Below are 27,811 nucleotides of genomic sequence, written 5' to 3' on the forward strand. Positions count from 1 at the left end.
CGGTACCAAAATCTGCGCGTCATATCGTACATGCGCACTTGTTTCGCACAATCTCGGCGGCCCTAGATACTGAACCGCCTACACTCGTCAGACATCTGAGAAGGGAAAGGATGACCTCAGTCTCCCGGCACACCAGTAGAAATCTCAGCCCCAAAGAAATTTCGACAGCATATATCGCCGGGCAAAACGCATCAGCCCACCTAATAGTGGAGCCTTGCATGCATCCTATTTAACACGCCCATCAAACAGGTGATAGTGTTACCTTGGACACCCGGGTAAAACCCGATCACAATGCACTATAACAAAATCTGTTACCAAACCTACATTACCCAAAGAAATATGGATGGAAGTGGGACAAATAAGTAAACCAAAGAAAAACTAGTGTCAAGACATAGAAAAACGAATATAATCTAAGTAAAATAAACAAATAAATGTGAGGTGATAACTACTCCAAATAACATTATATATATTATATTTACAAGTGGAGCCATAGTGCAATAAAAAAAGTGATATTATACATATATTTTTATATGTATAATATCACTTTTTTATCTCTATTAAAGATTTAATGTTATCTATCACTTCACCTTCGTTTCACCTTTTTCATTTCACTTTTTCATTATTATTTTAAGAAATATAGGTAGCATACGCTGATGGACACATATGGCTGTGTCCGGTATTGAATGGTAGTGGTGATTGTTTGCCCCCTATCTGCAGTGGGGGGATGTCGCCCTTCATTTCATCCGGATACATGTGCCACTAGTGGAGTCGTAAACATCAAGCGTTTTACTTACATGATAGTCCCTCACTTTGTCAATATTTTATGATTGCACTATGGCTCCACTTGTAAATATAATATATATAATGTTATTTGGAGTAGTTATCACCTCACATTTATTTGTTTATTTTACTTAGATTATATTCGTTTTTCTATGTCTTGACACTAGTTTTTCTTTGGTTTACTTATTTGTCCCACTTCCATCCACATCCCGCAATATTTCTTTGGGTAATGTAGGTTTGGTAACAGATTTTGTTATAGTGCATTGTGATCGGGTTTTACCCGGGTGTCCAAGGTAACACTATCACCAGTTTGATGGGCGTGTTAAATAGGATGAATGCAAGGCTCCACTATTAGGTGAGCTGATGCATTTTGCCCGGCGATATATGCTGTCGAAATTTCTTTGGGGCTGAGATTTCTACTGGTGTGCCGGGAGACTGAGGTCATCCTTTCCCTTCTCAGATGTCTGACGAGTGTAGGCGGTTCAGTATCTAGGGCCGCCGAGATTGTGCAAAACAAGTGCACATGTACGATATGACGCGCAGATTTTGGTACCGCCTTGACTGTTTTGATTGGACGGTCATCATATAAAGACCAATGAGACGGACCGTTTAAGACACACCCCCAGGAAGAAGCATCACGCGAAACGCGCGTCGGGGCAACGTGGTAACAGCACGCCACCAGGCTGAGCACGTTTGGGTTTAAGTCACTAAACAGGTAATATGTATGGAGCAAGGGACACTTCTTGTGAACCATCGGTATTGCTACCACAGCAAAGGTTTTGAGATTTAGCAGATAGCGGTGAATGTGTTGAAAACCTTGGTCAATATGTGGAGCAGTGTACTATCAGTTTTACCAGTCTCAGCGCATTGCATTAGATTAAGTGGCTGCAATTCAGCAGCACTTAACAATATTAGATTACATGCGTGACCATACAATTGTGGGTCCAGTTTGAACTATTTATTATATGAATAAGATGTATGCAGCGCCGTAATTGAAGGGACTTGGTATATGACTATTCATTTGATTTGCACATATAGTGTTTTACTTGTGCTGACCGCATTTGTTGGTTGTATAGAGGCACCTTGTCTTTTATGTGTATGTATGTATTTTGTGTATTTTAAGCTTATGTAAATAAAATTTGTTCATTTTTATGAATAGTTTTGTGGCACTTCTTGGATCACAATATATGTATTTGTGTTCCTGGTAGGTTACTGTCTTCCAAATTGTAGAATATTCTATAACCACCAACTGACTTACTCCACCTACATTACCATCCCTCTGGCTACTAGCTGAGCTGTTCTTCTAGCTGTTAGGAAGAGCATTTTCCAATAGGGTTGCCATTTCTGATACTGACACCCTTGCATAATCATTCAATTTGGTAATATTACTTGGAAGTACAGAAATAGGAGCGTCTTCTTCTTCTTAGACCTCTTTTGACTTCCCCTTATTACATTAACCAAGCTACTTTCCAGCTCGTCCTAGCCACATTTTGTACCCTCCATGTCTATCCCACTAATTTCTTGCTCACTGAGAAGCATACTCCTAAAAATATTGTCCGTTGCCCTACATGTTGCATTTTGCTCCATCAGATTTTTAATTGAAACTTCTAGGTGCCACAGTGGTGTTCACCCTGGGACTCCTGCTCTAATTGAGCATACCATTTGGTAGATTGTGCACTAAAGGAAACCTCTAATCTTGTTGTCCATTATCCAATCAAACAAGAAGCAATAAAGGAAAATAAAAGGTATAAAAAAAAAATTAAGTACTTACAGGTATTGAACTCCTGTTTTGAACTCCCATTTTTTAACTCTCAATTTATTCATTAATCACTTAAATTAGGAAGCCAAGACTAAGCGAGTTCAAAATGAGTTAATGGTTTAATTTAAGAACCTGCGAATAATGAACTCCTACTCCTCATTAAGTACACAGAAAAGAAGAGTTTTAAATAGTGTCAGTAGCTATAACACACTACACAAAATGAAATATGGTACAAGCGAAAAAAAATCCAGCACTCAATAATCCCATGGATTTACAATCAACTGCAACAACTCCTGTTTTTTTAACTCCCACTTTGTTCACAAACCACATAGATCCCCAAACAAACTTATGTTACTTGACATTTCAATACAGAATTGACTCGAGTTATATTTAACAATGGGTGAAATTTATATTTCGTGTATAACGCCATGTTCAGAATTTGACCTCAGATTTTCTAAGCCAAAATGCATGAGTGGAACAATCGGAGGAAAAGTATGACCAAATACTGAGCGTGTGCACGTGGCTTAAATGTACCCAATAATTAGTTTGAGTCTATGAAGATCTGTTCCAAACATGGAATGGCATTTCTAATTATTGACAGTGTAAAAAAGCTTCAAAGCCAACACTCACATTAATGCGTGTATTGTAGACGACCATTTCCAGAATAGAGTTTTTTGAAGAAGTATCGACATCTTGCAAGTCATAAAGAGAAGAGGTGGCAGGTCCATAGGTCCAGTCTGTGAACTTTCTAGACAGGAGTCTGTTTTCTTCATCCTTTATTTCTCTACTTAGAATATATTTTAAAATCTGAATAAATAAAATAAATCAAAATAATATGTGTATATGCGAATGCACAAAGGGACCATCCCTTGAAATCTGAGACATTTGGATGGTATGATTTATTTTATACTTTGTTTTATTTGTAAAATCGAATTGCAATTCTTACCTCTAATTTACCTGTCTTGGCTGCTAATTGCATTGGGGTGAGACCTTCTGTATTTTTAATATTTTCCAAAAACTTGTTTTTACAGCTGCGAATGATATTATCATACATATTTATTACAGATGTGTTGTGAGGTTTTGCATTCTCTGATACAGTAACCAGTGCATGGAGCACAGTATTTCCAAAGGAGTCCTGGATGGTGATTTCAGTCTCACTATTTTCCATGAGCAATTTAACCACGCCTGGTTGGTTGGTACATGCAGCAAGAGCTAAAGGCGTTTCACCTAAAATATTAAAAGCATGGTTATTCTAAACAGCTTCGATGTTTGTCTTTGCTTACATACTAAAGGGGTTGTAAACGGCTAACTGGTAAGAACCAAAGGGGAATTAAAGGGGTATTCCCATCTTGTACATTTGGGTTGGGTCCACTGGATATGCCATAAATGTATAGTAGTTACAGGTCTCACCAACAGAACTTACATTCACTTTGAGAACATGGCTGCATTAGATTCTGATGCGAGTGGAGAGGTGGGCGGAATTCCTATAAGAAAGCATCAGAATTGTGACTAACTCTCCACTGTGGATTTGCTAGCTTATTTTTGAGATTGAAATACCTCTTAGGGTTATTCAGTAACAGAAAGGCAAGGATTTGTTCTCATAAAGAATATATATATATATATATTTCCAAAAAGTTCATTTTATTCTCGGTAATGTACACTCTACACCCCATCTTGACTGAAAAAAGCCAGAAATGTGGATTTTTTTGCAAATTTATTAAAACAGAAAAACTGAAATATCACATGGTCATAAGTATTCAGACCCTTTGCTCAGACACTCATATTTAAGTCATATGCTGTCCATTTCCTTGTGATACTCCTTGAGATGGTTCTACTCCTTCATTGGGGTCCAGCTGTGTTAAATTAAACTGATAGGACTTGATTTGGAAAGGCGCACACCTGTCTATACATGAGGTCAAAGGAACTGGCCAAGGAGCTCAGAGACAGAATTGTGGCAAGGCACAGATCTGGCAAAGATTGCAAAATAATTTCTGCAGTACTCAAGGTTCCTAAGAGCATAATCCTTAAATGGAACAAGTTTGGGACCACCAGAAGTCTTCCAAAACCTGACCATCCAGCCAAACTTAGCAATCGTGGGAGAAAAGCCTTGATGAGAGAGGTAAAGAAGAACTTCAGGATCACTGTGGCTGAGCTCCACAGATGCAGTAGGGAGATGGAAGAAAGTTCCACAAAGTCAACTATCACTGCTGCCCTCCACCAGTCGGGCCTTTATGGCAGAGTAGCCCGACGGAAGCCTCTCCTCAGTGTAAGGCCGGCCTCACACTAGCGAGTTTTACGGACGTAAGAGCGCAGAAATTACGTCCGTAAAACTCGCAAAATAAACGGCACAGTTATTCTCAATGGGGCTGCTCCTATTAGCCGTATATTACGGTTCAGTATTATACGGCTTTCTACGGCCGTACAAAATCGCAGCATGCTGCGTTTGTCAGCGTATTGCACAAAAAAATCGCTAATGAAAGTCTATGGGGGCGAGAAAAATACGGATTCCACACGGACCTGCAGTGTGACTTGCGAGAAATACGCAGCGGTGTTAGTGAAAAGTCGGTAATTCAATTGCCGGCTTTTCATTTCTCCTGCACAAACCCGACAGGATATGAGACATGGTTTACATACAGTAAACCATCTCATATCCCCTTTTTTTTTGCATATTCCACACTACTAATGTTAGTAGTGTGTATGTGCAAAATTTCAGCGCTGTAGCTGCTAAAATAAAGGGTTAAATGGCGGAAAAAATTGGCGTGGGCTCCCGCGCAATTTTCTCCGCCAGAATGGTAAAGCCAGTGACTGAGGGCAGATATTAATAGCCAGGAGAGGGTCCATGGTTATTGGCCCCCCCCGTGGCTAAAAACATCTGCCCCCAGCCACCCCAGAAAAGGCACATCTGGAAGATGCGCCGATTCTGGCACTTGGCCACTCTCTTCCCACTCCCTGTAGCGGTGGGATATGGGGTAATGAAGGGTTAATGCCACCTTGCTATTGGAAGGTGACATTAAGCCAGATTAATAATGGAGAGGCGTCAATTATGACACCTATCCATTATTAATCCAATTGTTGGAAAGGGTTAAAAAACACACACACACATGATTTAAAAGTATTTTAATGCAATAAACACAGCGGTTGTTGTAATAATTTATTGTTCTCTCAATCCATCAGGAACACCCTCGCTTGGAAAAATAATAAACGCACAAGATACATACCTTCTGGTGAACCGTCTCGTCCCACGAAGTAATCCATCTGAAGGGGTTAACTAATATTACAGGCACGAGCCCTGCTAAATGCAGCTGTGCTCCGTGCCTGTAATCCCCGGCAAATGAATGAAATGTAGGTCATTGACCTACATTTCCTTCAGTCGCGGTGAGGCGCCCTCTGGTGGATGTTCTCATGAACTGCAGCCTGGGAACTTTTTCCCACGCTCCAGGTCAGATGAGGACATCCACCAGGGGGCGCATCACCGCGACTGAAGGAAATGTAGGTCAATGACCTACATTTCATTCATTTGCCGGGGATTACAGGCACGGAGCACAGCTGCATTTAGCAGGGCTCGTGCCTGTAATATTAGTTAACCCCTTCAGATGGATTACTTCGTGGGACGAGACGGTTCACCAGAAGGTATGTATCTTGTGCGTTTATTATTTTTCCAAGCGAGGGTGTTCCTGATGGATTGAGAGAACAATAAATTATTATAACAACCGCTGTGTTTATTGCATTAAAATACTTTTAAATCATGTGTGTGTGTGTGTGTGTTTTTTAACCCTTTCCAACAATTGGATTAATAATGGATAGGTGTCATAATTGACGCCTCTCCATTATTAATCTGGCTTAATGTCACCTTACAATAGCAAGGTGGCATTAACCCTTCATTACCCCATATCCCACCGCTACACGGGAGTGGGAAGAGAGTGGCCAAGTGCCAGAATAGGCGCATCTTCCAGATGTGCCTTTTCTGGGGTGGCTGGGGGCAGATGTTTTTAGCCACGGGGGGGGGGCAATAACCATGGACCCTCTCCTGGCTTTTAATATCTGCCCTCAGTCACTGGCTTTACCATTCTGGCGGAGAAAATTGCGCGGGAGCCCACGCCAATTTTTTCCGCCATTTAACCCTTTATTTCAGCAGCTACAGCGCTGAAATTTTGCACATACACACTACTAACATTAGTAGTGTGGAATATGCAAAAAAAATGGGGACATGAGATGGTTTACTGTATGTAAACCATGTCTCATATCCTGTCGGGTTTGTGCAGGAGAAATGAAAAGCCGGCAATTGAATTACCGGCTGTTCACAGATATCGCGCTGAATGAAATCTAAATACAGAATATATATATATGTGTCTCAATGACATATATATATATATATATACTGTATATATGTTTTCCTGAACATTTGAGCACATAAATCCATTAGATGTCGGTTTTGCAAGCCTGCGCGAAAATCTCGCAGTACGGATGCCATACGGATTACATACGGAGGATGCCATGCGCAAAATACACTGAAACACCCTGACTACGGATCAATATTTTGGGAACATTTCTCTGTATTACGGCCGTAGTACGGACGTATAATACGTGGCGTATTGTCTTACGCCAAGTGTGAGGCCGGCCTAAGACATATGAAAGCCCGCATAGAGTTTGCCAAAAAAACACATGAAGGACTCCCAGACTATGAGAAATAAGATTCTCTGGTCTGACGAGATGAAGATAGAACTTCTTGATGATAATTCTAAACGGTATGTGTGGAGAAAACCAGGCACTGCTCATCACCCGCCCAATACAATTCCAACAGTGAAACATGGTGGTTGCAGCATCATGCTAGGGGGTGTTTTTCAGCTGCAGGGACAGGACGACTGGTTGCCATTGAAGGAAACATGAATGCTGCCAAGTACAGAGATATCCTGGATGAAAACCTCTTCCAGAGTGCTCTGGACCTCAGACTTGGCTGAAGGTTCACCTTTCAACAAGACAATGACGCTAAGCACACAGCTAAAATAACAAAGGAGTGGCTTCAGAACAACTCTGTGACCATTCTTGACTGGCCCAGCCAGAGCCCTGACCTAAACTCAATTGCGCATCTCTGGAGAGACCTGAAAATAGCTGTCCACCAACATTCACCATCCAACCTGACGGAACTGGAGAGGATCTGGAAGGAAGAATGGCAGAGGATCCCCAAATCAAGGTGTGAAAAACTTGTTGCATCATTCCCAAGAAGACTCGTGGCTGTACTAGCTCAAAAGGTGCTTCTACTCAATACTGAGCAAAGGGTCTGAATACTTATGACTATTTGATATTTCAGTTTTTCTTTTTTAATACATTTGCAAAAATTTCTACATTTCTGTTTTTTTTTCAGTCAAGATGGGGTTCAGAGTGTACATTAATGAGAACAAAAATAAACTTTTTTTTAATTTACCATATGGCTGCAATGAAATAAAGAGTGAAAAATTTAAAGGGGTCTGAATACTTTCCTTACCCACTATATATATTGCGAGGCAGTGAGGGGAATCATATACAAGGGACCCCTAGGATGCGCATAGAAGCATACTGAACCCTCTGGAGGAGCAATGTAATTACAGACACAGCTGTGGTTACAACGCAAATAAAAGACAGTATGGACTTGGTCAAGCTATTAAGTCAGATTTAGGAATACCTGACATGGGCTTTTATTTTTAGATAGATCTGTAGGATGGTAGTGGGATGGATCCCTCCCTCAACTCAGGGTCTTGGGAGTGGCCCATGTCTATGATTCCCATTTAAACTTTCAGTTAAGGTTTGGGTGTGTCAGTATTTGGTTTTGCAAGCAACAGAGCAGAAGCTGTATAATGTCAAGTCTGTGTGAGATTAAACACAGGTCAGAGACAGAGCAAAACCATTGCCACGCCCATGAGTTACACAGTGGTGCAGCCGCCTACGGCAATGGACTGTTATGGACGATCCAGCTGCGAACCAGAGGACAACCTTTGAGTTCATTTTTGTAAGTTGCCAAAAACAGACATTTGAGTTACACTATCTTGGATCACTGCCTCATTACTGCACTGCGGTGAAAGCCACTGCCTTACATATGGTGGAGAATGTCGTCTGTGCGAACTAAGGCATAGCCCATAGAAAACTGCATGTCCGTAATAAAGTCTTCAACGTTACAACTCCTTCCTATGGACAACATGCAGGAACTCCTACAGCAGATGGTCAACTCCGTGGCAAAACAGCAGCAGACTAACCGCCTGTTAGCACAACAGATTGCAGCTCTATGAGAGACACCCACACCAACAACCCCAGTCTGTCCACAGGCCTGGGACAAAGTCAGGTCAGCATTGAGGGAGATGAGTCCAGAAGATGACATGGAAGCATTCCTCACAGTGTTTGAAATAATCACAAAGAGGGAGAGTTTGCAGAACTCCCAGTGGGCTGGAGTGGTGGCTCTATTCCTGATAGGAGGTGCTCAGAAGGTCTATTCTGACATTACCCCAGAGGACACCCAGGATTATGGGAAGCTCAAAGGTGAGATCCTTGCCTGGATGGGGGTTAATAATTATGTACGGACACAGAGAGTTGTACAGTGGATCTTTGTGGAGGCCCGACCCGCTAGGTCTCAGGCATATGACTTGTTGCATTTATTAAAAAAAATTGATCCAGCCTGAGATCTTGATCCCAGCACAGATGTTAGAAAGGGTAGTAGGTGACCATTTGGTGCAAACTCTGCCAGTAGCCATACAGCTCTGCGTGGGACAAGGGGACCCAGGTAACCTAGATCACAAGGTTAGCCCGATTGAGCATTATATGGCCACCCAGGACTTAGTACAGGACTCTGCCCCACTACAGGTATCATGCCGACTACTTCTAGGCCAGGAGCCTTGAATAGGGATAGGACCGTCTGCTGGTGTCAGTCAGAATTAAGCTTGGAATGAGGGTGGCAGGAGACCAGTTTGTCCTAAATCGGTCTTGTAGACTAGTGGTGCCGCCGCTATCAGATGCTGGTGGTGCCAAGGGCCAGTACACGTGGCTGCCAACTGCCCCCTGACTGCTGAACCCATGAACTGTGGTTTTAGTTGCTTGGTACTGATGTATGCCCAGACCATCTGCACCACGGACACCGTCGTTCCAGTTGAACCCGATCTGTGCCTGGTGCGAGTCAACAGACACTGGGCAGAGGCTCTCTTGGACCGAGGAAGCCTAGTGACGCTCGTCCATGGGTCATTGATCTCCAGGTTAGAACCCACTGAGGGGAAAGTAGGGGTCATTTGTATACTTTAGTGACCACATAAATGGGTTACTTACCAAAGTAAAATCCATAATTTCTGCTCTTTGGGTTAAAGAAATGTCCATGGGCACGTACATTTACTTTAGCACCTTTATCCAGAAGATACTTAACAATCTTATTTTGTCGTCTTTCAATTGCTATATGCAAAGCAGTCTGACCTAGAAGACAAAGGAGTAGATGGCTCATAACATCTTACATATGTGTGACACACTGACATCCTACCAAGCAGTGTGCAGTATTCTAGTATTTCACTGCAAAATAGGCATGTTTATATTCATTTTACTTACTTATATAGCACTATTCAAGGGGTTGTTCGATCTTAGGCTACAAGTCTGCAGTCACTCTGTGACTATAGACTTGTGAATCCTCACATTGTGCCCACTATGCCAGGAACTGCGGGCGCATGACTGCAAGTATACAATTTGCATACAAGCAGTCATTGCCGACTAGACATGCGCTGCTGCCTCGCTCAGTGCGAGTGTACTGAGTGAACCAGATAAAGTTTAGTAGGAATGTGTCTGGGAGTATGCAAATCGCATGCTTGTGGTCACATGACCACCTGCTCCCGGCACCACAGAATCCTCACAGTCCGCAGTGTGAGTTACAAGTCTGCAGTCACAAGGACTTGTAGGCTAAGGTCAGGCAACCCCTATAATTTCACAGCACTTTACAGACATTATCGCTGTCCCCACTGGGGCTCACAATCTAAATTCCATATCATTAACCTACAAACATGAGGAAGCAAATGCCATGTGTTTAAAAATTGATATTAATCTTTATTTAAGAAAATAGTACACTCAGATTAAATTTTCTCGGGAGAACACAAATTACAAAAAGAAACTGCAAACACAGGAATAAAGTATACCTTATATATTTATACATACCAATTTAGATGCTATGGCTCTTAGGAAATATATATTGCTCTATAGTGCTATAATAGATGGACAGGTAGATGTAATAGTACATATGAGCCAAAAAAAACATTTGTTCATATAGGTGTTTCCCATATAAATAAGACAAGAAAGGCTGAACTGTCCCAGAAAAAAATCCTTCATGACAGTTAGTACTTGTAAGAAGCAATGCACTGAGAAATCTAAACTCTCTAGCATATAACAACCTAGGTTTAACTAGTCCAGTGACTTATTTATACAGAAGTATAAGATTTCTCTGAAATAATTCCAATAATTACAAACATAAAGTGCTATGTGCTTAAAATAAATCAGTCCAAATGGACACGGTGCAGGCACATTAAGTCTGGGAGATAGTTTATAAAGATAGTTAGATTCTTGCTTAAATGCATATGAAAATTAAAGGTAAAATAAATTAACCCAAAAGTTTTGTATCACAGTTGGTACGTATATGATACAATGCACTGAGCAATCTACTCCTACGTGCCAACAGTTCACCTATTCTTTATAAGTCCAGTGGTTTAAATATACTACCAGGTTTAACTTATTGTACGCAAATTAAAATTCCAAATGGAGTAATTAGCAAAAGATTGTATCTGACATTAATCCCATGGTGACAGAAATATGCATGGTGCTTGTTATAAATACTACCAATACTGGTGCCAAGTACACTGTGTGCAGAATTACTAGGCAAGTTGTATTTTGATCACATGATACTTTTTATACGTGTTGTTCAAGCTTGAGAGCCAAGTATCAATTAAGTAAATCAGGTGATGTGCATAAAAATAATCCTCTAAAAAACAACTTACTCGAGTTATTCGAGTTTTCCGAGCATGCTTGGGTGGTCTCCGGGTATCTTGGGCGCGCTCGTAGATTATGTTTTAGTCTCGGCAGCTGCATGATTTTCGGCTCTGAGACAGCCTGAATACATGTGGGGAGTCCCTAATAAACAGGCAATCCCTGCATGTGTTCAGATTGTCTAATAGCCGCAAATCATGCAGCTGCGGGAACTCACACATAATATACGAGCACGCCCAAGATACTCGGAGAACACCTGAGCATGCTCAGAAAACTCGAGTAACGAGCACACTCGCTCATCACTAGTGCGAACCAAATAAATAACAAGGGAGAGGAGAGCTCTAAGATAATAAGGTATTCATGACCTGGTTGCAGAGTGACGCCCCGACGCGCGTTTTGCGTTAGCTTCATCCTTAGGGGTTTATTCTGTGTGTGCATGGTGATTTAGGCTACTTTCACACATCAGGTTTTTGCTGTCAGGCTCAATCCGGCGAATGTTGCCGCTGGATCCGTCTTTTTTCCCATAGACTTAGTATTAGTGCTGGATTGAGCCGGATGACATTGCGTTTCGTCCGGTTTTCGCAAATCTGCTGTTTCTGGTTTCTGGAAAAAATGTCCAGAGCAATGTTTTTTGTTTCCGGTGAAAAAGCCAGAAGCACGTCCGTATGTTTGCTAGAATGGAAGCCTATGGGAGCCGGAAGGTGCCGGATCTGGAAAATGAGGGATTCTGGTTTTTTAAACTGAGCATGCTCCAATTTTTTTTATCCAATTATCTGGATATGCTAGTTCAGGGGTCGGGAACCTATGGCTCGCGAGCCAGATATGGCTCTTTTGATGGCCGTATCTGGCTCGCAGACAGGGCTCCTACCTATCTGACGTATCTGTGTGGGATCGCTGCATATACTTTCAATCTAGCACGCATGCGCCGCCGGCTCTGCCTCCTCGGCGCTTGCTGAACCGAGGAGACATGAGCTTCATAACCCCCTCCATTTATATTCGTTGTGCTCCGCAGCTCTTACTTCCGCGTTGAACCGTGCATCTTACGTCGTGCTGCCACTGGTGCGCATACGCTGCCAGCAGATTCCATTTACCTCTGAGAGAGGGAGCAGCGTGACGTAAGATGCAGGGATCAACCCGGTAGTCGGAGCTGCAGAGCACAACGAATATAACTACATATTCGGCAGGTACCGATCGCTGCTAGTTCACTCTTGGGGGGCTTTAAATCAGTTTCTTATACCCCCAAGTCAGAGATGATTTAAAAGCCCCCAAGCATGAAATATAGGTGGCAGAAGTCCTTTAATTCCAGGGGAGTCCTGAGGGAGAGGTTTTATTTGGGGAAATGGCTATGTTCACACTGTAGAACAGATTTTATCTGTCGCTGAATCAGCGGCAGATAACATCTGCCGTAATCAAAATTTTCTCTATGCAGATTTCACTGCATTATGCTGATGCTTATTTATATTTACGGGAATGCAATCTGCAGCCCCGTAGAAGTCTATGGGACTTCTGCCAAATATAGGACACTGCAATAGGTTGAATCGCAGCAGATTCTGCAACTGTGGCATGGATGCAGAATCCGCAAGTCTCCATAGACTTCTATGGATAGCAGATAAAATCAGCGCATATTTAAAAAAAAAATCTGCAGTGTGAAAGCAGCCTAATAGTGTCACAGGCCAATCACCGCTAACTGATGCCTGTATACAGCACTTAAGGCAGTGACACCCCTGTGCTTTCCAGGATTGCGGTGGAGGTGATAGGATGTGACATCTTGCACAATCCTATCACAGCTAGCGCTGCAGCCTCCACTATTCCAGGCAGCGGTATACAGGCAGCGGATAGCAGTGATGGGACTGTGACATCAGTGGTGGTCCTCTACTGTTAGAAGCCCACCGCTTCCACCAGGTGTTTTCTAAGACACCCCACGTTTTTGGGTGACAGTAATATAAGACTGTCTTATTCTCAGAGAAACTAGATTTTTGGCACACTTAGGCTCCTATTCACACTGAGGAATGAAGCACTGAAAATTGTACTTCATTCTTCAGTGTTGGCGCGATGAACATGGGCTGTGTATACTGCCCAATTTGAGTGCAGAAATGCTTCTGCGAGTCCTGTGGGCTCCCATTGAGCTCCTCTTGAGCATAACAGGAGGTCAGCGCAGACCTGCAACATTTATTGTCAGGGTCTTTATGTCAATAGGAGCTCAGTGGCAGGAGGAATGCTGCAGCATTTCTGGACTGAAATTGGGCAGTATACACAGCCCTTGTGCTTCTAGCTAGCCTCACGCAGGCAGCACTGAGGAGTGCAATTTTCTGTGCTGTATTACTCTGTGTGAATGTGGGTTATTCTATATATGGGAAAATGTGAGAAACAATAAGCTTGTGTGACAAACTCAATAAAGTGATCAAGATAAGCTGTGTTAAATTAAAATGAATGTCACTTTGATACAAAAACAGAGTTATTAGTTCAGCAATGAGCTACATTCACTGCTGAAGTACTTGCTCCTTTTAGCTAATAAAGCCCCTTTATACTTACCTATTGTTCTGACCTCAGATTTATGTCCCAGAAGAGGAGTTTTGACTGTTCCTGTCACAGTGTCTCTTCTTTGCTCAGTGACTGTTTTTTCCTCGGAAAGACTGGAAGTTGTGAAGCTATCTGCGCCATATTGGTGAAGAACACCAAGTTGAGAAGAAGCGACCTTCAATCAAATTGCAGACTCCCCCCAAGGATAAAATTTGAGGTAAGAAAATATCTAAACACAAATGGGGCTTTATTAGATAAAATTATGATGTTTTGAATGTAATAGGTACGTGGGCAGGGGTGGGTGATGTTGCTTGTAGTCACTGGGTGTAATAGGTATGGGTAAGGGCACACCACCTGTAGTCACTGGATGGGGGGGGGCTACTGGGGTGTAGTAGGTATCCCTACAGCTGACATCTTACCCATATGGTGGGCCATGCTGGGGTATTGAAAGTGACAGCTGAACACGGCCGGCGTCAGCACCCGACTAACCCGTGACGAAAAGAAGACAGCTCTTCTAGAGGTCTACTAAAGTTCTATAGCACAAGGACCAAAAGAAACCTGGAGTTGGCCCTGCTTGCAGACAAATCCACAAATTAAAGAAATAATGACTCAGAGCCTTCTTTTCACCCCACAGTACTGCCCTTTATTGAAGAAGATGGCTAAAAGAAAGAAGGATGAGGAGTATCGTACTTTTCAGCAGGAGTGGACAGACGAATTTGCCTTTGTGGAGAGAGCAGGTTCACCAGTTTGTCTTATATGCAATGATAAAATTGCATCCATGAAGCGGTCAAATATAAAGCGCCACTTTGACACGCGCCATGCTTCATTTGCATCGAAATATCCTGCAGGGGACAGCAGGAAGAAAGCCTGTCAAGAGCTGCTGTGCAAAGTGCAAGCTAGTCAGCAGCAACTTCGAGTTTGGACCCAACAAGGTGACTTAAATTCGGCTAGCTTTGTTGGTGCTTTGGCAATTGTCAGAAACGGAAAACCATTCACAGATGGGGAGTATGCCAAAACATTTATGCTTGATGTTGCCAATGAACTTTTTGATGATTTTCCGGATAAAGCCAAGATTATCAAACGGATAAAAGACATGCCTCTGTCAGCAAGAACAGTTCATGACCGTGCCATCATGATGGCAAATCAGATTGAGGCATCCCAAGTGAAGGACATAAATACAGCTCTGTTCTTTTCTCTTGCTTTGGATGAATCAACTGACGTAAGCCATATATCTCAGTTCAGCATCATTGCAAGGTATGCTGTCGGTGACACGTTACATGAGGAAAGTCTTGCTGTTTTGCCTCTGAAAGGGACAACAAGAGGGGATGATTTGTTCAAGTCATTCACTGAGTTCACTAAAGAAAAAAATCTACCAATGCATAAACTTATTTCAGTGTGTACTGATGGTGCTCCATGCATGGTAGGAAAAAACAAAGGATTTGTAGCGCTTCTTCGTGAACATGAAAAAAGACCTATCCTTAGTTTTCACTGCATCCTACATCAGGAGGCACTTTGTGCTCAGATGTTTGGTGAGCAGCTTGGTGAGGTGATGTCACTTGTCATTCAGGTGGTCAACTTTATTGTTGCCCGTGCTTTAAATGATCGCCAGTTTAAAACACTCCTGGATGAAGTTGGGAATAATTATCCTGGTCTGCTTCTGCACAGCAACGTGCGCTGGCTGTCAAGAGGGAAGGTGCTCAGCCGTTTCGCAGCTTGTCTGAGTGAAATACGAACTTTTCTTGAAATGAAAAACGTTGACCATCCTGAGTTGTCCAACACTGAGTGGCTCCTGAAGTTCTTCTATCTTGTAGATATGACTGAACATCTGAACCAGCTCAATGTGAAAATGCAAGGCGTTGGTAATACAGTTTTATCGCTTCAACAAGCTGTGTTTGCATTTGAAAATAAGCTGGAACTGTTTATCGCAGACATTGAAGCAGGTCGTTTAATACACTTTGAAAAACTGGGAGAGTTTAAAGATGCATGCACAGCAAATGACCCTGCACAACATCTTGATATTCAGCAGCTAGCAGGCTTTACATCCAATCTCCTGCAATCATTCAAAGCGCGCTTTGGAGAATTTCGTGAGCACACTCGTCTTTTTAAGTTCATCACTCATCCACATGAGTGTGCACTGGACAGCACTGACCTGAGTTATATCCCTGGTGTCTCCATCAGAGATTTTGAGCTACAAGCTGCTGACCTGAAGGCTTCAGACATGTGGGTGAATAAGTTTAAATCACTTAATGAAGATTTGGAAAAACTTGCACGACAGCAAGCAGAGTTGGCAAGCAAACACAAGTGGAGAGAAATGAAACAACTCCAACATGCAGACCAGCTGATTGTCAAAACTTGGAATCAGTGGCGTAACTACAAAGTTATGGGCCCCGGTGCGAACTTCCAAATGGGGCCCCCCCCTACCCCCCCCCCTACCCCACCCCCTACCCCCCCCTACCCCCCCCCACCTTCCCCCGCCCCCACAACCCCCCCACCTTCCCCCGCCCCGCTTCCCCTAGATACGCCTCGGACTGTTGCAGGAATCTCCTGCACTGCAACATGGTGTTGGGTGCCAGCACAGCCCACACAGTGGTATATCCAGCACAGCCCGCACAGTGGTATATCCAGCACAGCCCGCACAGTGGTATATCCAGCACAGACCGCACAGTGGTATATCCAGCACAGACCGCACAGTGGTATATCCAGCACAGACCGCACAGTGGTATATCCAGCACAGCCCTCACAGTGGTATATCCAGCACAGCCCGCACAGGGGTATATACAGCACAGCCCGCACAGGGGTATATACAGCACCGCCCGCACAGGGGTATATACAGCACAGCCAGCACAGGGGGTATATAGAGCACAGCCCTCACAGTGGTATATCCAGCACAGACCGCACAGTGGTATATCCAGCACAGACCGCACAGTGGTATATCCAGCACAGACCGCACAGTGGTATATCCAGCACAGCCCTCACAGTGGTATATCCAGCACAGACCGCACAGTGGTATATCCAGCACAGACCGCACAGTGGTATATCCAGCACAGCCCGCACAGTGGTATATACAGCACAGCCCGCACAGGGGTATATACAGCACAGCCCGCACAGGGGTATATACAGCACAGCCCGCACAGGGGTATATACAGCACAGCCAGCACAGGGGGTATATACAGCACAGCCCTCACAGTGGTATATCCAGCACAGCCCGCACAGTGGTATATACAGCAGAGCCCGCACAGTGGTATATACAGCACAGCCCGCACAGTGGTATATACAGCACAGCCCGCACAGTGGTATATACAGCACAGCCCGCACAGTGGTATATACAGCAGAGCCCGCACAGTGGTATATACAGCACAGCCCGCACAGTGGTATATAGAGCACAGCCCGCAGTGGTATATAGAGCACAGCCCGCACAGTGGTATATAGAGCACAGCCCGCACAGTGGTATATAGAGCACAGCCCGCACAGTGGTATATACAGCAGAGCCCGCACAGGGATATATACAGCAGAGCCTGCACAGTGGTATATAGAGCACAGCCCGCACAGTGGTATATACAGCAGAGCCCGCACAGGGATATATAGAGCACAGCCCGCACAGTGGTATATCCAGCACAGCCCGCACAGTGGTATATCCAGCAGAGCCCGCACAGTGGTATATACAGCACAGCCCGCACAGTGGTATATACAGCACAGCCCGCACAGTGGTATATACAGCACAGCCCGCACAGTGGTATATACAGCAGAGCCCGCACAGTGGTATATACAGCACAGCCCGCACAGTGTTATATACAGCAGAGCCCGCACAGTGGTATATAGAGCACAGCCCGCACAGTGTTATATACAGCAGAGCCCGCACAGTGGTATATACAGCAGAGCCCGCACAGTGGTATATACAGCAGAGCCCGCACAGTGGTATATACAGCAGAGCCCGCACAGGGATATATACAGCAGAGCCCGCACAGGGATATATACAGCAGAGTCCCCACAGGGGTATATACAGCAGAGCCCGCACAGGGATATATAGAGCACAGCCCACATCTCATCTCATCCCCCCCCCGATAATGGCCCCACAGTCCGGTTAAAAAGAAAAAAAAAAAAAAAACTCTCCTCACCTTTCCTTTTGCCCGCGCTGCTCCTGGCGGCTGAAGTCTGCCCAGGACACTGCAGGTGCGCGATGATATGACGTCATCGCGCACCCGCAGTGTACTGTCAGAGGCAGAGCGGGGAATGATGGGAGAGGAAGCGTCAGGTGACGCTCTCTCCTCCCATCATTGCATTGAACTATACCGGTGTCATAGACGCCGGTATAGTTAAATGCGGCGGCGGCGGCGGCACTGGGGGGGGTTCCGGGGGAGGAACAGTGCAGCGGCCCACTACTGGCATCGGCTCTTCTGGCATTTGCCAGAAGTGCCCGATGGCCAGCCCGGCCCTGCTCAGACCTGCCGGCCCGGGGCCCCTGACCTGCGGGGCCCGGTCGCAATGGCGACCGCTGCGACCGCGGTAGTTACGCCCCTGCTTGGAATGCACTTCCTGTCACATACCAAACACTGCAGCGTGTGGGTATTGCTGTACTGACAATGTTTGGCTCTACCTATGCATGCGAGCAGTCTTTCTCACATCTAAAGCACATCAAGACTAACATACGTTCACGTTTAACGGATGGAAGTCTCAACGCCTGCATGAAGCTAAACCTCACCACGTATGAACCAGATTACAAAGCCATCAGCAAATCCATGCAGCACCAGAAGTCACATTAATGGTAGGAAGTATTCTATTCATCGTTGGTTAGCAACAGCATTAAAATGTTATTATGTTATAAAAAAAAGAGTTCGGAGATTTGTTGTTCTTTAAAATTAAATACAAGTCAATGTGTGCACTTTATGTACAGTGAGACTATTTAATAAAGTTCAATTATTTATTACGCTGGGTGTGCCTGCTTGTATGTACCACTTTAAGTAGTAAATGCTTTAGTTCCCTATGGGTCTGAGCCTTTCTTTTTTGTTCATTTTCTGTAAGACCAACACTTTTAAAAGGGCCACTGACAGATACAATTGCTCCAGCGGTCACTTAGTACACAAAGGAGTGTTCCTCTCTGCTGCACTAAGCCACCGCTGGACCTAAACAATAATTCGCTGTAAAATAATAAAATAGATAATTGACATAACTGACAATGCGTTGTGTGACATGTCCAACATTCCAGCTTCTTTCTTCTGCGAATGCCTCAAAGCTGGCATTCTCTCAACATCAGGTGGGAAGAATGCCAGCTTCCAGTCATGCGCAGGAAAAAGAAGAAGCCAGACTGCTGGACTGATGTCATGCATCGCAAGCTCACAATGTAAGTTATTTATTTAATTTTTTTACTGCTAATTACCATTGTTTCAGTCCAGTTGTGGCTTTATACAGCAGGGAGGAGCATTCCTTGCTCTACTAAGTGAACATTGGAGCGATTGATCTGTCAATGGCCCTTTAAACATATTGTACGGCTCTCGCGGAATTATATTTCAAAATATGTGGCGTTTACGGCTCTCTTAGCCAAAAAGGTTCCTGACCCCTGTGCTAGTTGGATCCGTCGAAAAAAACGGATCCGTCGTATCAGTTTTTCACAATCTGCGCCGGATCTGTTTTTTCCAGCATTCGCCGGATTGTGCCTGATGCAAAAAATCTGATGTGTGAAAGTAGCCTAACTGAGCCTTTTATACCATGTGTAATCAGTGGTGGCAGCGGCAGGATGCGGCGCTTCCGCCGGCAAAGCCGGGTGTGATGTCACCACAGTTCGGCGTCTCTCGTAGCTAGTCCACTCCCTGTCCGAAGCGTCAGATCAGGGGCGGAGCCAGCAAACGAACCAGACACGTCTCCATGGAGACCCACTTTCCAGCAGTCTAAGGAAGCGCACACCGCTCAGGGACCCTTGGACTTTGCGTGTGTATGTAAAAACGCTATGTGCATTTCACAATCCCACATATAGATGCAGGATACATTATCCTGTGGATATACAGTAAGATATACACTTTAGGCATTATCATGTGATGTGTTATTCATATGAATCGAGGTATGAATGCCTTGTGATTTATTTAAATCATTCAGATAAGGTGCACTCTATAGATGTCTTGGTATGTGGTTCAAAATTAAGGAACTACTGTGAATGAATACTTTACGGATCACACAGAAAAAAATGTGTGAATAAGCACTAAGAATAAAACTGCAAATGGTGGCAGAAATAAAAATTATGTATTAATAGTGACTGAAATCATTAATGTGTGTTGATCATATATTAAAAAGGAAAGCACAGGAAAAATACAAACTATAATAAGTGTTGACTATTATAAACCAAATCAAGTAGTGAGTAAAGATCCTGGAAAAAGGTGAAAAAATGAAATGTGCAACCTAGGAGCTATGTTTAAAATACTGTAATTAAATTGCAAGTGCTTCATAATGTGACCTCTCCAGTTTACAAATAAAGGAATAAAACGTGAAATGCATATTACGCTTTGGAGGTTACTGAAGCCAATACAGTCAGGTTGGTGATAATAGTAGTGCAAAATAAATAATAAAGAGATAAAGTGCATCCGTGCATTTAAACATTGCCCCTATGTGCATAGAGAATAGTAAAAACCGTGAAAATATTTAGACAAGATATATAAGTGAGAAAATTGTTTTATTAACTCTATAAAAAGTTAGATTTAAATGTAATATTTAAAAGAAGGTCCTTTTACAAATTTTTTTCTTTTACTTTATTTAAAAAAAAAAAAATCATTCCAAAAGGATAGCAAATACTAAATATTCTTTTCCCCTTTTTGATCTTCAAGTTTTCATGAGGTATATCACAGCGACATCACACCGGACAACAGGACCACCAGGACCATCTCTACCGCCAATGATCTTAAAGGAACCCCGAAACCTATATGGTAAGTATATAGGTTGTATAGCTGCATAGATGAGAGAGAATAAGTGAATAAAAGCAAACAAACAGACAAATTTAAAACATAAAACGAAATATAAAAACAAGCTTTAAAAGAAAGCGGAAAAACTCAGAACTTCATTTAACCCATTGGGTTGGACTGTATTGATCTTGGAGATCCATTTTGCCTCAAGTTGGGCCAGATTTTTCCTCCAGTTGTCTCCCCTTTGATCTATATACACCTTATCAAAGCCCATTACTTTCAAAAGTTTGGCATTACACTTGTGCTTGGTCTAAAAGTGCCTGGGTATTGGTTTTAAGGTTGATACGTCTTCTGTGTTCCAAGAATTCACTATATCCCTGTAATGCTCTCTTACGCGTTTTTTTAATGGTCTAGAAGTCAGGCCAATATAGATTTTATTACATGGGCATACCGCGTAGTAGACCACACCGATACTGTTGCAGGTGATATGTTGTGTGATGGTATCAGTCTTCCTTCCATCACTAGATTGGAATGTTGTTCCTCGAGACATATTTGGGCAGGCAATACAATTATTGCAGGGAAAGAATCCCCATTTCGGACCTCTGGAACCAAATGCTTGTTCAATACTGGGTCCTTTGTAATAGCTTTGGACCAATAGATCCCTGAAGTTTCGTGATCTTTTATATGTGATAGATGGTTTGTTGTCCAGGCATTTTGTCAACGTTGAATCCATCTTAATCATCGGCCAATATTTCTCCAATACATGCCTCATATATGACCACTTTTCATTATAGGTTGAAATGAATCTCACCTTTTCTTCTGTAACAGGTTTTGCCCTTGGCTGTAACAGGTCTTTTCTCTGTACCGATGATGCTTTTTTCAAGCCTCTCTTAATGCATCACTTAGAGTAGCCCCTGTCTTAAAATCTTGCTGAAAGAGCATCCGCCTGCTTCATTAGAGCAAATTCTTCTAATTCTTAAGTATTCCAGTTATTAGTGGCCTAGGATGAGAAGAAGTTGCATGTAGTAGAGAATTTACAGCTGTATCCTTTCGGAATATGTCTGTCTCAATACGTTCATTTTCTCCCCTATAAACTAGAACATCCAAAAATTCAATGCTGTTTTGATTACCGTATATTTAGATGTGAGTTTGATGTTGAGTTTGCTATCATTTAGGATTTCAAAGAAAGTGAGGAGGTCATGTTCTGTACACCGTGCCATATCATAAAAATGTCATCTATGAAGAGTACCCAGAACAGGACCTTCTGTATAAATGCTATGGGGTTGGTAAAAAAAGATTGACCTTTCCCACATGCCTGAAAACAGATTGGCATACCATGGGGCAAATGCTGCCCCCATAGCTGTGCCCTGGTTTTGCAAATAAAATGTTTCTTTAAATATGAAACAATTATGTTTCAATACAAACTCCAAAAGAGTGATCAAAAAACAAGTAAAATCCCTGTTATAGTCAGACATATCCCCAAAAAATGTTGTTGCTCGAATTCCATCATGATGTTGGATGAATGTGTATAAGGATTTAAGGTCTAGAGTAGCAAACCATATATCGCTCTTCAAAGGTATACCTTTAATCGTATTTTGTAGATCGCCCGTATCCTTGATATGTGATGGTAGCATATACACAGAAGGTTTTAAATGAAAATCTAAATACCAACTACTTCACACAAGCTTTCATTCCCTGAAACTATAGGACATCCAAGGGGATTTGTTAGATTTTTATGAATCTTGGGAATGAAATAAATGCAGGCCATTTTGGGGTACATATGTATCAGATTGTCCTTTATTTCCTTGGTGATGATTCCTTCCAAAAAATTGTGCAATGCACATAGCGGTTTTACATACACACGCAAAGTTCAAGGGTCCCTGAGCGGTGTGCACTTCCTTAGACTGCCGGAAAGTGGGTCTTCATGAAGACGTGTCTGCTTCGTTTGATGGCTCCACCCTCTGATCTAATGTGTTGGACGGGGAGTGGACTAGCTACGAGAGACGCCGAACTGTGGTGACGTCACACCCGGTTTTGCCGACGGAAGCGCCACATGCTGCCACTGCCACCACTGATTAAGCATGGTATAAAAGGCTCAGTAAATCACCATGCTCACACCGAAAACCCCCCTAAGGAAGAAGCTAACGTGAAACGCGCGTCGGGGCATCACTCTGCAACCAGGTCATGAATACCTTATTATCTTAGAGCTCTCCTCTCCTCTCTCTTGCTATTTATTTAGCTGGCACCAGTATTGGTAGTATTTATAACAAGCACCATGCATATTTCTGTCACCATGGGATTAATTTCAGATACAATCTTTTGCTAATTACTCCATTTGGAATTTTAATTTGAGTACAATAAGTTGTACCTGGTAGTAAATTTAAACCACTGGACTTATAAAGCATAGGTGTACTGTTGGCAAGTAGGAGTAGATTGCTCAGTGCATTGAATCTCATAAGTACCAATTGTGATACAAAACTTTTGAGTTGATTTATTTTACCTTTAATTTTCATAGGCATTTAAGCAAGAATCTAACTATCACTATAAACTATCTCCCAGACTTAATGTGCCTGCACCTTGTCCATTTGGACTGATTTATTTTAAGCACATAGCACTTTATGTTTATAATAATTGGAATTATTTCAGAGAAATCTTATACTTCTGTATAAATAAGTCACTGGACTAGTTAAACCTAGGTTGTTATATGCTAGAGAGTTTAGATTTTTAGATTATGAACATATTTTTTTTGGGGCTCGTATGTACTATTACATCTACCTGTCCATCTATTATAGCACTATAGAGCAATATATATTTCCTAAGAGCCATAGCATCTCAACTGGTATAAATAAATATATAAGGTATACTTTATTCCTGTGCTTGCAGTTCCTTTTTGTAATTTGTGTTCTCCCAAGAAATTTTAATCTGACTGTACTATTTTATTAAATAAAGATTAATATCAATTTTTAAACACATGGCATTTGCGTCCTCATGTTTGTAAGTTAATAATTAATTTTGGAAGTGCCACTAATAGCTAGGCCAATATTTGCTTGTTTGTTCTAAATTCCCTATCAGTATGTCTTTGGAGTGTGACAGGAAACCGGAGAACCTGGAGAAAACCCACGCAAACACTGGAAGAATATACAAACTCCTTGCAGATGTTATCCTTGGCGGGATTTTAACCCCAGCGCTACAAAGCAACAGTGCTAACCACTGAGCCACTGTGCTAACCACTGAGCCACTGTGATAACCACTGAGCCACTGTGATAACCACTGAGCCACTGTGCTGTTCAGCTTATAGGAAAGCAATCACTGAAGACTAGGGGCAGGACACTCTCTGACAAGCACTATATAGGTGAACATTGCCTTTCACACACTGGGGAACTCTATGGCAGACACTACATATACGGTAGCTGTTTGATGCTGAATGAGCAGGCACGTAATATAAGAGAACCTAGAAAACACTTTTCTATGGAGGAAAGGGGCTGATCCCATTCTTTAAATTGGAATTTGAAACACTTTATTGGAGCATCCATTAGACACACATGTTGAGGCAGCATAACCGGATGAATTCATATGAACTCGAGCGTGGGAACTTTTCCAAGGCTCCAGTTCATGAGTTCATCCACCAGAGGGCGCCTCACCGCAACTCAATGTGAGTACAGATCACTCAGCTTTCCTTCATTCCCCGGGGGTTACAGGCACGAGCGAGTGCTTTAGTGCAGCTCCTGCCTGTAAATTGAGTTAACCCCTTCAGATGGATTACCTCGTGGGACGTGACGGTTCATCAGAGGGTATGTATATTGTGGGTTTATTATTTTGTCAAGCGAGAGTGTTCAGCTGGATTGAGAGAGCAATAAAATATTAAAACAACCTGTGTGTTTATTTCATTAAAATACTTTTTAATAATGTGTGTGTGTGTTTTTTTAACCCTTTCATACAATTGGATTAATAATGGATAGGTGTCATAATTGACGCCTTTCCATTATTAATCCGGCTTAATGTCACCTTACAATAGCAAGGTGGCATTAACCCTTCATTACCCCATATCCCACCGCTACAGGGAGTGGGAAGAGAGTGGCCAAGTGCCAGAATAGGCGCATCTTCCAGATGTGCCTTTTCTGGGGTGGCTGGGGGCAGATGTTTTTAGCCAGGGGGGGCCAATAACCATGGACCCTCTCTAGGCTATTAATATCTGCCCTCAGTCACTGGCTTTACCGCTCTGGCGGAGAAAATTGTGCTGGCGCCCACGCCAATTTTTTCCGCGATTTAACCCTTTATTTTAGCAGCTACAGCGCCCAAATTTTGCACATACACACTACTAACATTAGTAGTGTGGAATATGCAAAAAAAGGGGGATATATGATGGTTTACTATATGTAAACCATGTCTCATATCCTGTCGGGTTTGGGAAGGAGAAATGAAAAGCCGGCAATTGAATTACCGGCTTTTCACTAACATCACTGCGTATTTCTCGCAAGTCACACTGCAGGTCCGTGTGGAATCTGTATTTTTCTTGCCCCCATAGACTTTGATTGGCATTTTTTTGCACAATACGCTGACAAACAGCATGCTGCGATTTTGTACGGCCGTAGAAAGCCGTATAATACTGAACCGTAATATACGGCTAATAGGAGCAGCCCCATTGAGAATAATTGTGCCGTTTGTTTGGCGAGTTTTACGGACGTATTTTCTGCGCTCCTACGTCCGTAAAACTCGCTAGTGTGACGCCGGCCTAAAAAGTATTTCCTTTTCCTAGTGGATATGCCATAAATGTCTAATAGATGTGGGTCGTACTTATGGGACCTGCGGCAGTCTTAACAGTGAATCCCTGTGTCACTGTAAATGTGTAGGTGGCTGCTCATGTGCAGCTCTTTACATTCACTTCCATGGGACTTCTGAAAATTGCCTAGCACGTATATGCCAGAGTCCAGACCTTTATGTCCAATTCATATATCATAATTATCTGGAATGGGAATACCCCTTTAAAGGGTTATTCCCATCATTAGAGATGAGAATTGTTGGAAATGTTTGTTAAACAACCACTTGTGCAATTTATTATCTATTTGATTTTTTAGCAGTTCTTGAGATATTAATACTTTTCAATAGAGTTTGTTGCTTAGGTGACCGACCACAAGTTTGGTTGTCTAATCACGGTAACCAAACATGCACAATTACAGTTATAATTTTAAGCTCTTTTCTATCGAGCTTAGGCGCTGCTTTGAAGCTGGCTGGGATCTCTGGAGTGCAATGTTCTCTTCTAATCCTGGCCAGATTCAGTGCAGGATTTGCAAGCTAGACAAGAGCGGTGGTCGGTCTCCTAGAGCTTTGAAAAGAAAAATGTTGCTATCTCAAGGATGGCTGAAAATTTTAACAAACAATAAATTGAAAAAGTGCTTGTTTTTACACAATCTAGCAACACTCATCTGTGAAGATGGAAATAACCCTTTCAGGTAAGTTCTTCCTTTTTTTTTTTTTACAATGGCTGATCTAAGATCTTAAAAATATTTATGAAAATGCTACGAATGAGTAAATTGATCTATTGATTTTAATTACCTCTGTAATTCTCCTCTGTATATTCGGCATTGATAAATCTGTCCAGAAAACCATGTTTCTCTGTAAATGATATCAAAATGTGCACTATCTTTGGAGTCTTCCCATTTATGTTCATCAGTGCTTTCATTAAGCAGGTTTTTCCAGTGTCCGTTGATGTCAGCCTGCACATGAGAAAATCTGAAAGGCAACATCTAATATTATTTTATGTGTATGGGCTGTAATAGTTCACACTATAGATTAGAAATTATATACGTTTATGATAAATAGAAATATCTAAAAAAAATCTCTTCTTAAATTGCAATGCCGTTCATCCTTTGTAGTCAAAGACGACCATGACTTTGGATCCGGAGGTGACAGGTGAGACCAATCCTGGCCCTGTAGGCTCGCCCACATATCTACTATATAATTGTCTAAGGTTCACTTCCGTTTTTCTGTCTGTCTGTCTGTCACGGATATTCATTGGTCGCGGCCTCTGTCTGTCATGGAAATCCAATCGCTGATTGGTCGTGGCAAAACGCCCACGACCATTGCCATGACCAATCAGCGACGGCCATAGTCTGGCAGCGAAATGGCCGCTGCTTTACTGCCCAGCAGTCAGCGCTGAGCGCTCACACAGGGTTAACGCCAGCGTTAACGGACCGCGGTGTAAAGCACTCCGTTAACGCAGCTATTAACTCTTTGTGACCAACTTTTTTTTACTATTGATGCTGTGTATGCCGCCATCTTCTGTTCCCAGAGATGCATTGCGAAATTACCCAGAAGACTGACCGCTAAGTCATGTGGGTAATTTTGCAATGCATCCTGGGAACGGAAGATGGCGGCAGCCGCACGCGCATCGACAGAGCTTCGCTGGATCCCGGCGGGTGAGTATATAAGTATTTTTTATTTTAATTATTTTTTTAAACAGGAACATGGCGCCCACACTGCTAAATACTACGTGGGCTGTGTTATATACTGCGTGGCTGCTATATACTACATGGCCAGTGTTAGATACTATGTGTTAGGGGTCGAGTTCCCTCCTCTGCACAGGGGGAATCTCGGGCCATCTCCGCTGCGGTCTCCCATTCTTTTCCTGCCGCAGTGGAGTCTGCTCAGAGGAGACGTCGGTCTCAGCGTCTCGCTCAATCTGACTCTGTGAGGAGGATTACTGCTGCTCTTCCAGCTTCTGCTATTGTAGTCAGTGCTGGGCAGCGGCGAGCAGACGCTTTTGGGACTAAGTCCTGCTTTTCTCCTTCTGAGCATGCCCAGGGTAAGATCTCTCATTGGAGATTGAGGGTCACATGCTTGGATACTGCAGCAAAGCCCATTGGTCCTCCAGGAAGGTCCTGAAGGTGCTCAGGCT

At 42.9% G+C, this 27,811-nt stretch overlaps 1 protein-coding gene across 7 annotated transcripts in view; it reads right to left on the reverse strand.

The window, feature by feature from the left end:
* The window catches only part of LOC143815207 (transient receptor potential cation channel subfamily V member 3-like), a 106,582-nt gene that overhangs the window by 24,178 nt on the left and 54,593 nt on the right, over window positions 1–27,811 (reverse strand). For all 7 annotated transcript variants that reach the window (XM_077294212.1, XM_077294211.1, XM_077294217.1 and 4 more), the window contains 4 exons: window positions 26,470–26,646; window positions 9,824–9,964; window positions 3,486–3,766; window positions 3,170–3,346 (listed from right to left, as the gene is read on the reverse strand). In XM_077294212.1, coding sequence (XP_077150327.1) covers window positions 3,170–3,346; window positions 3,486–3,766; window positions 9,824–9,964; window positions 26,470–26,646 — 776 coding nt within the window. The remainder of the gene's footprint in view (window positions 1–3,169; window positions 3,347–3,485; window positions 3,767–9,823; window positions 9,965–26,469; window positions 26,647–27,811) is intronic.

Source organism: Ranitomeya variabilis, chromosome 3 (assembly GCF_051348905.1).
Source record: "Ranitomeya variabilis isolate aRanVar5 chromosome 3, aRanVar5.hap1, whole genome shotgun sequence".
NCBI classification, from domain to species: Eukaryota; Metazoa; Chordata; class Amphibia; order Anura; family Dendrobatidae; genus Ranitomeya; species Ranitomeya variabilis.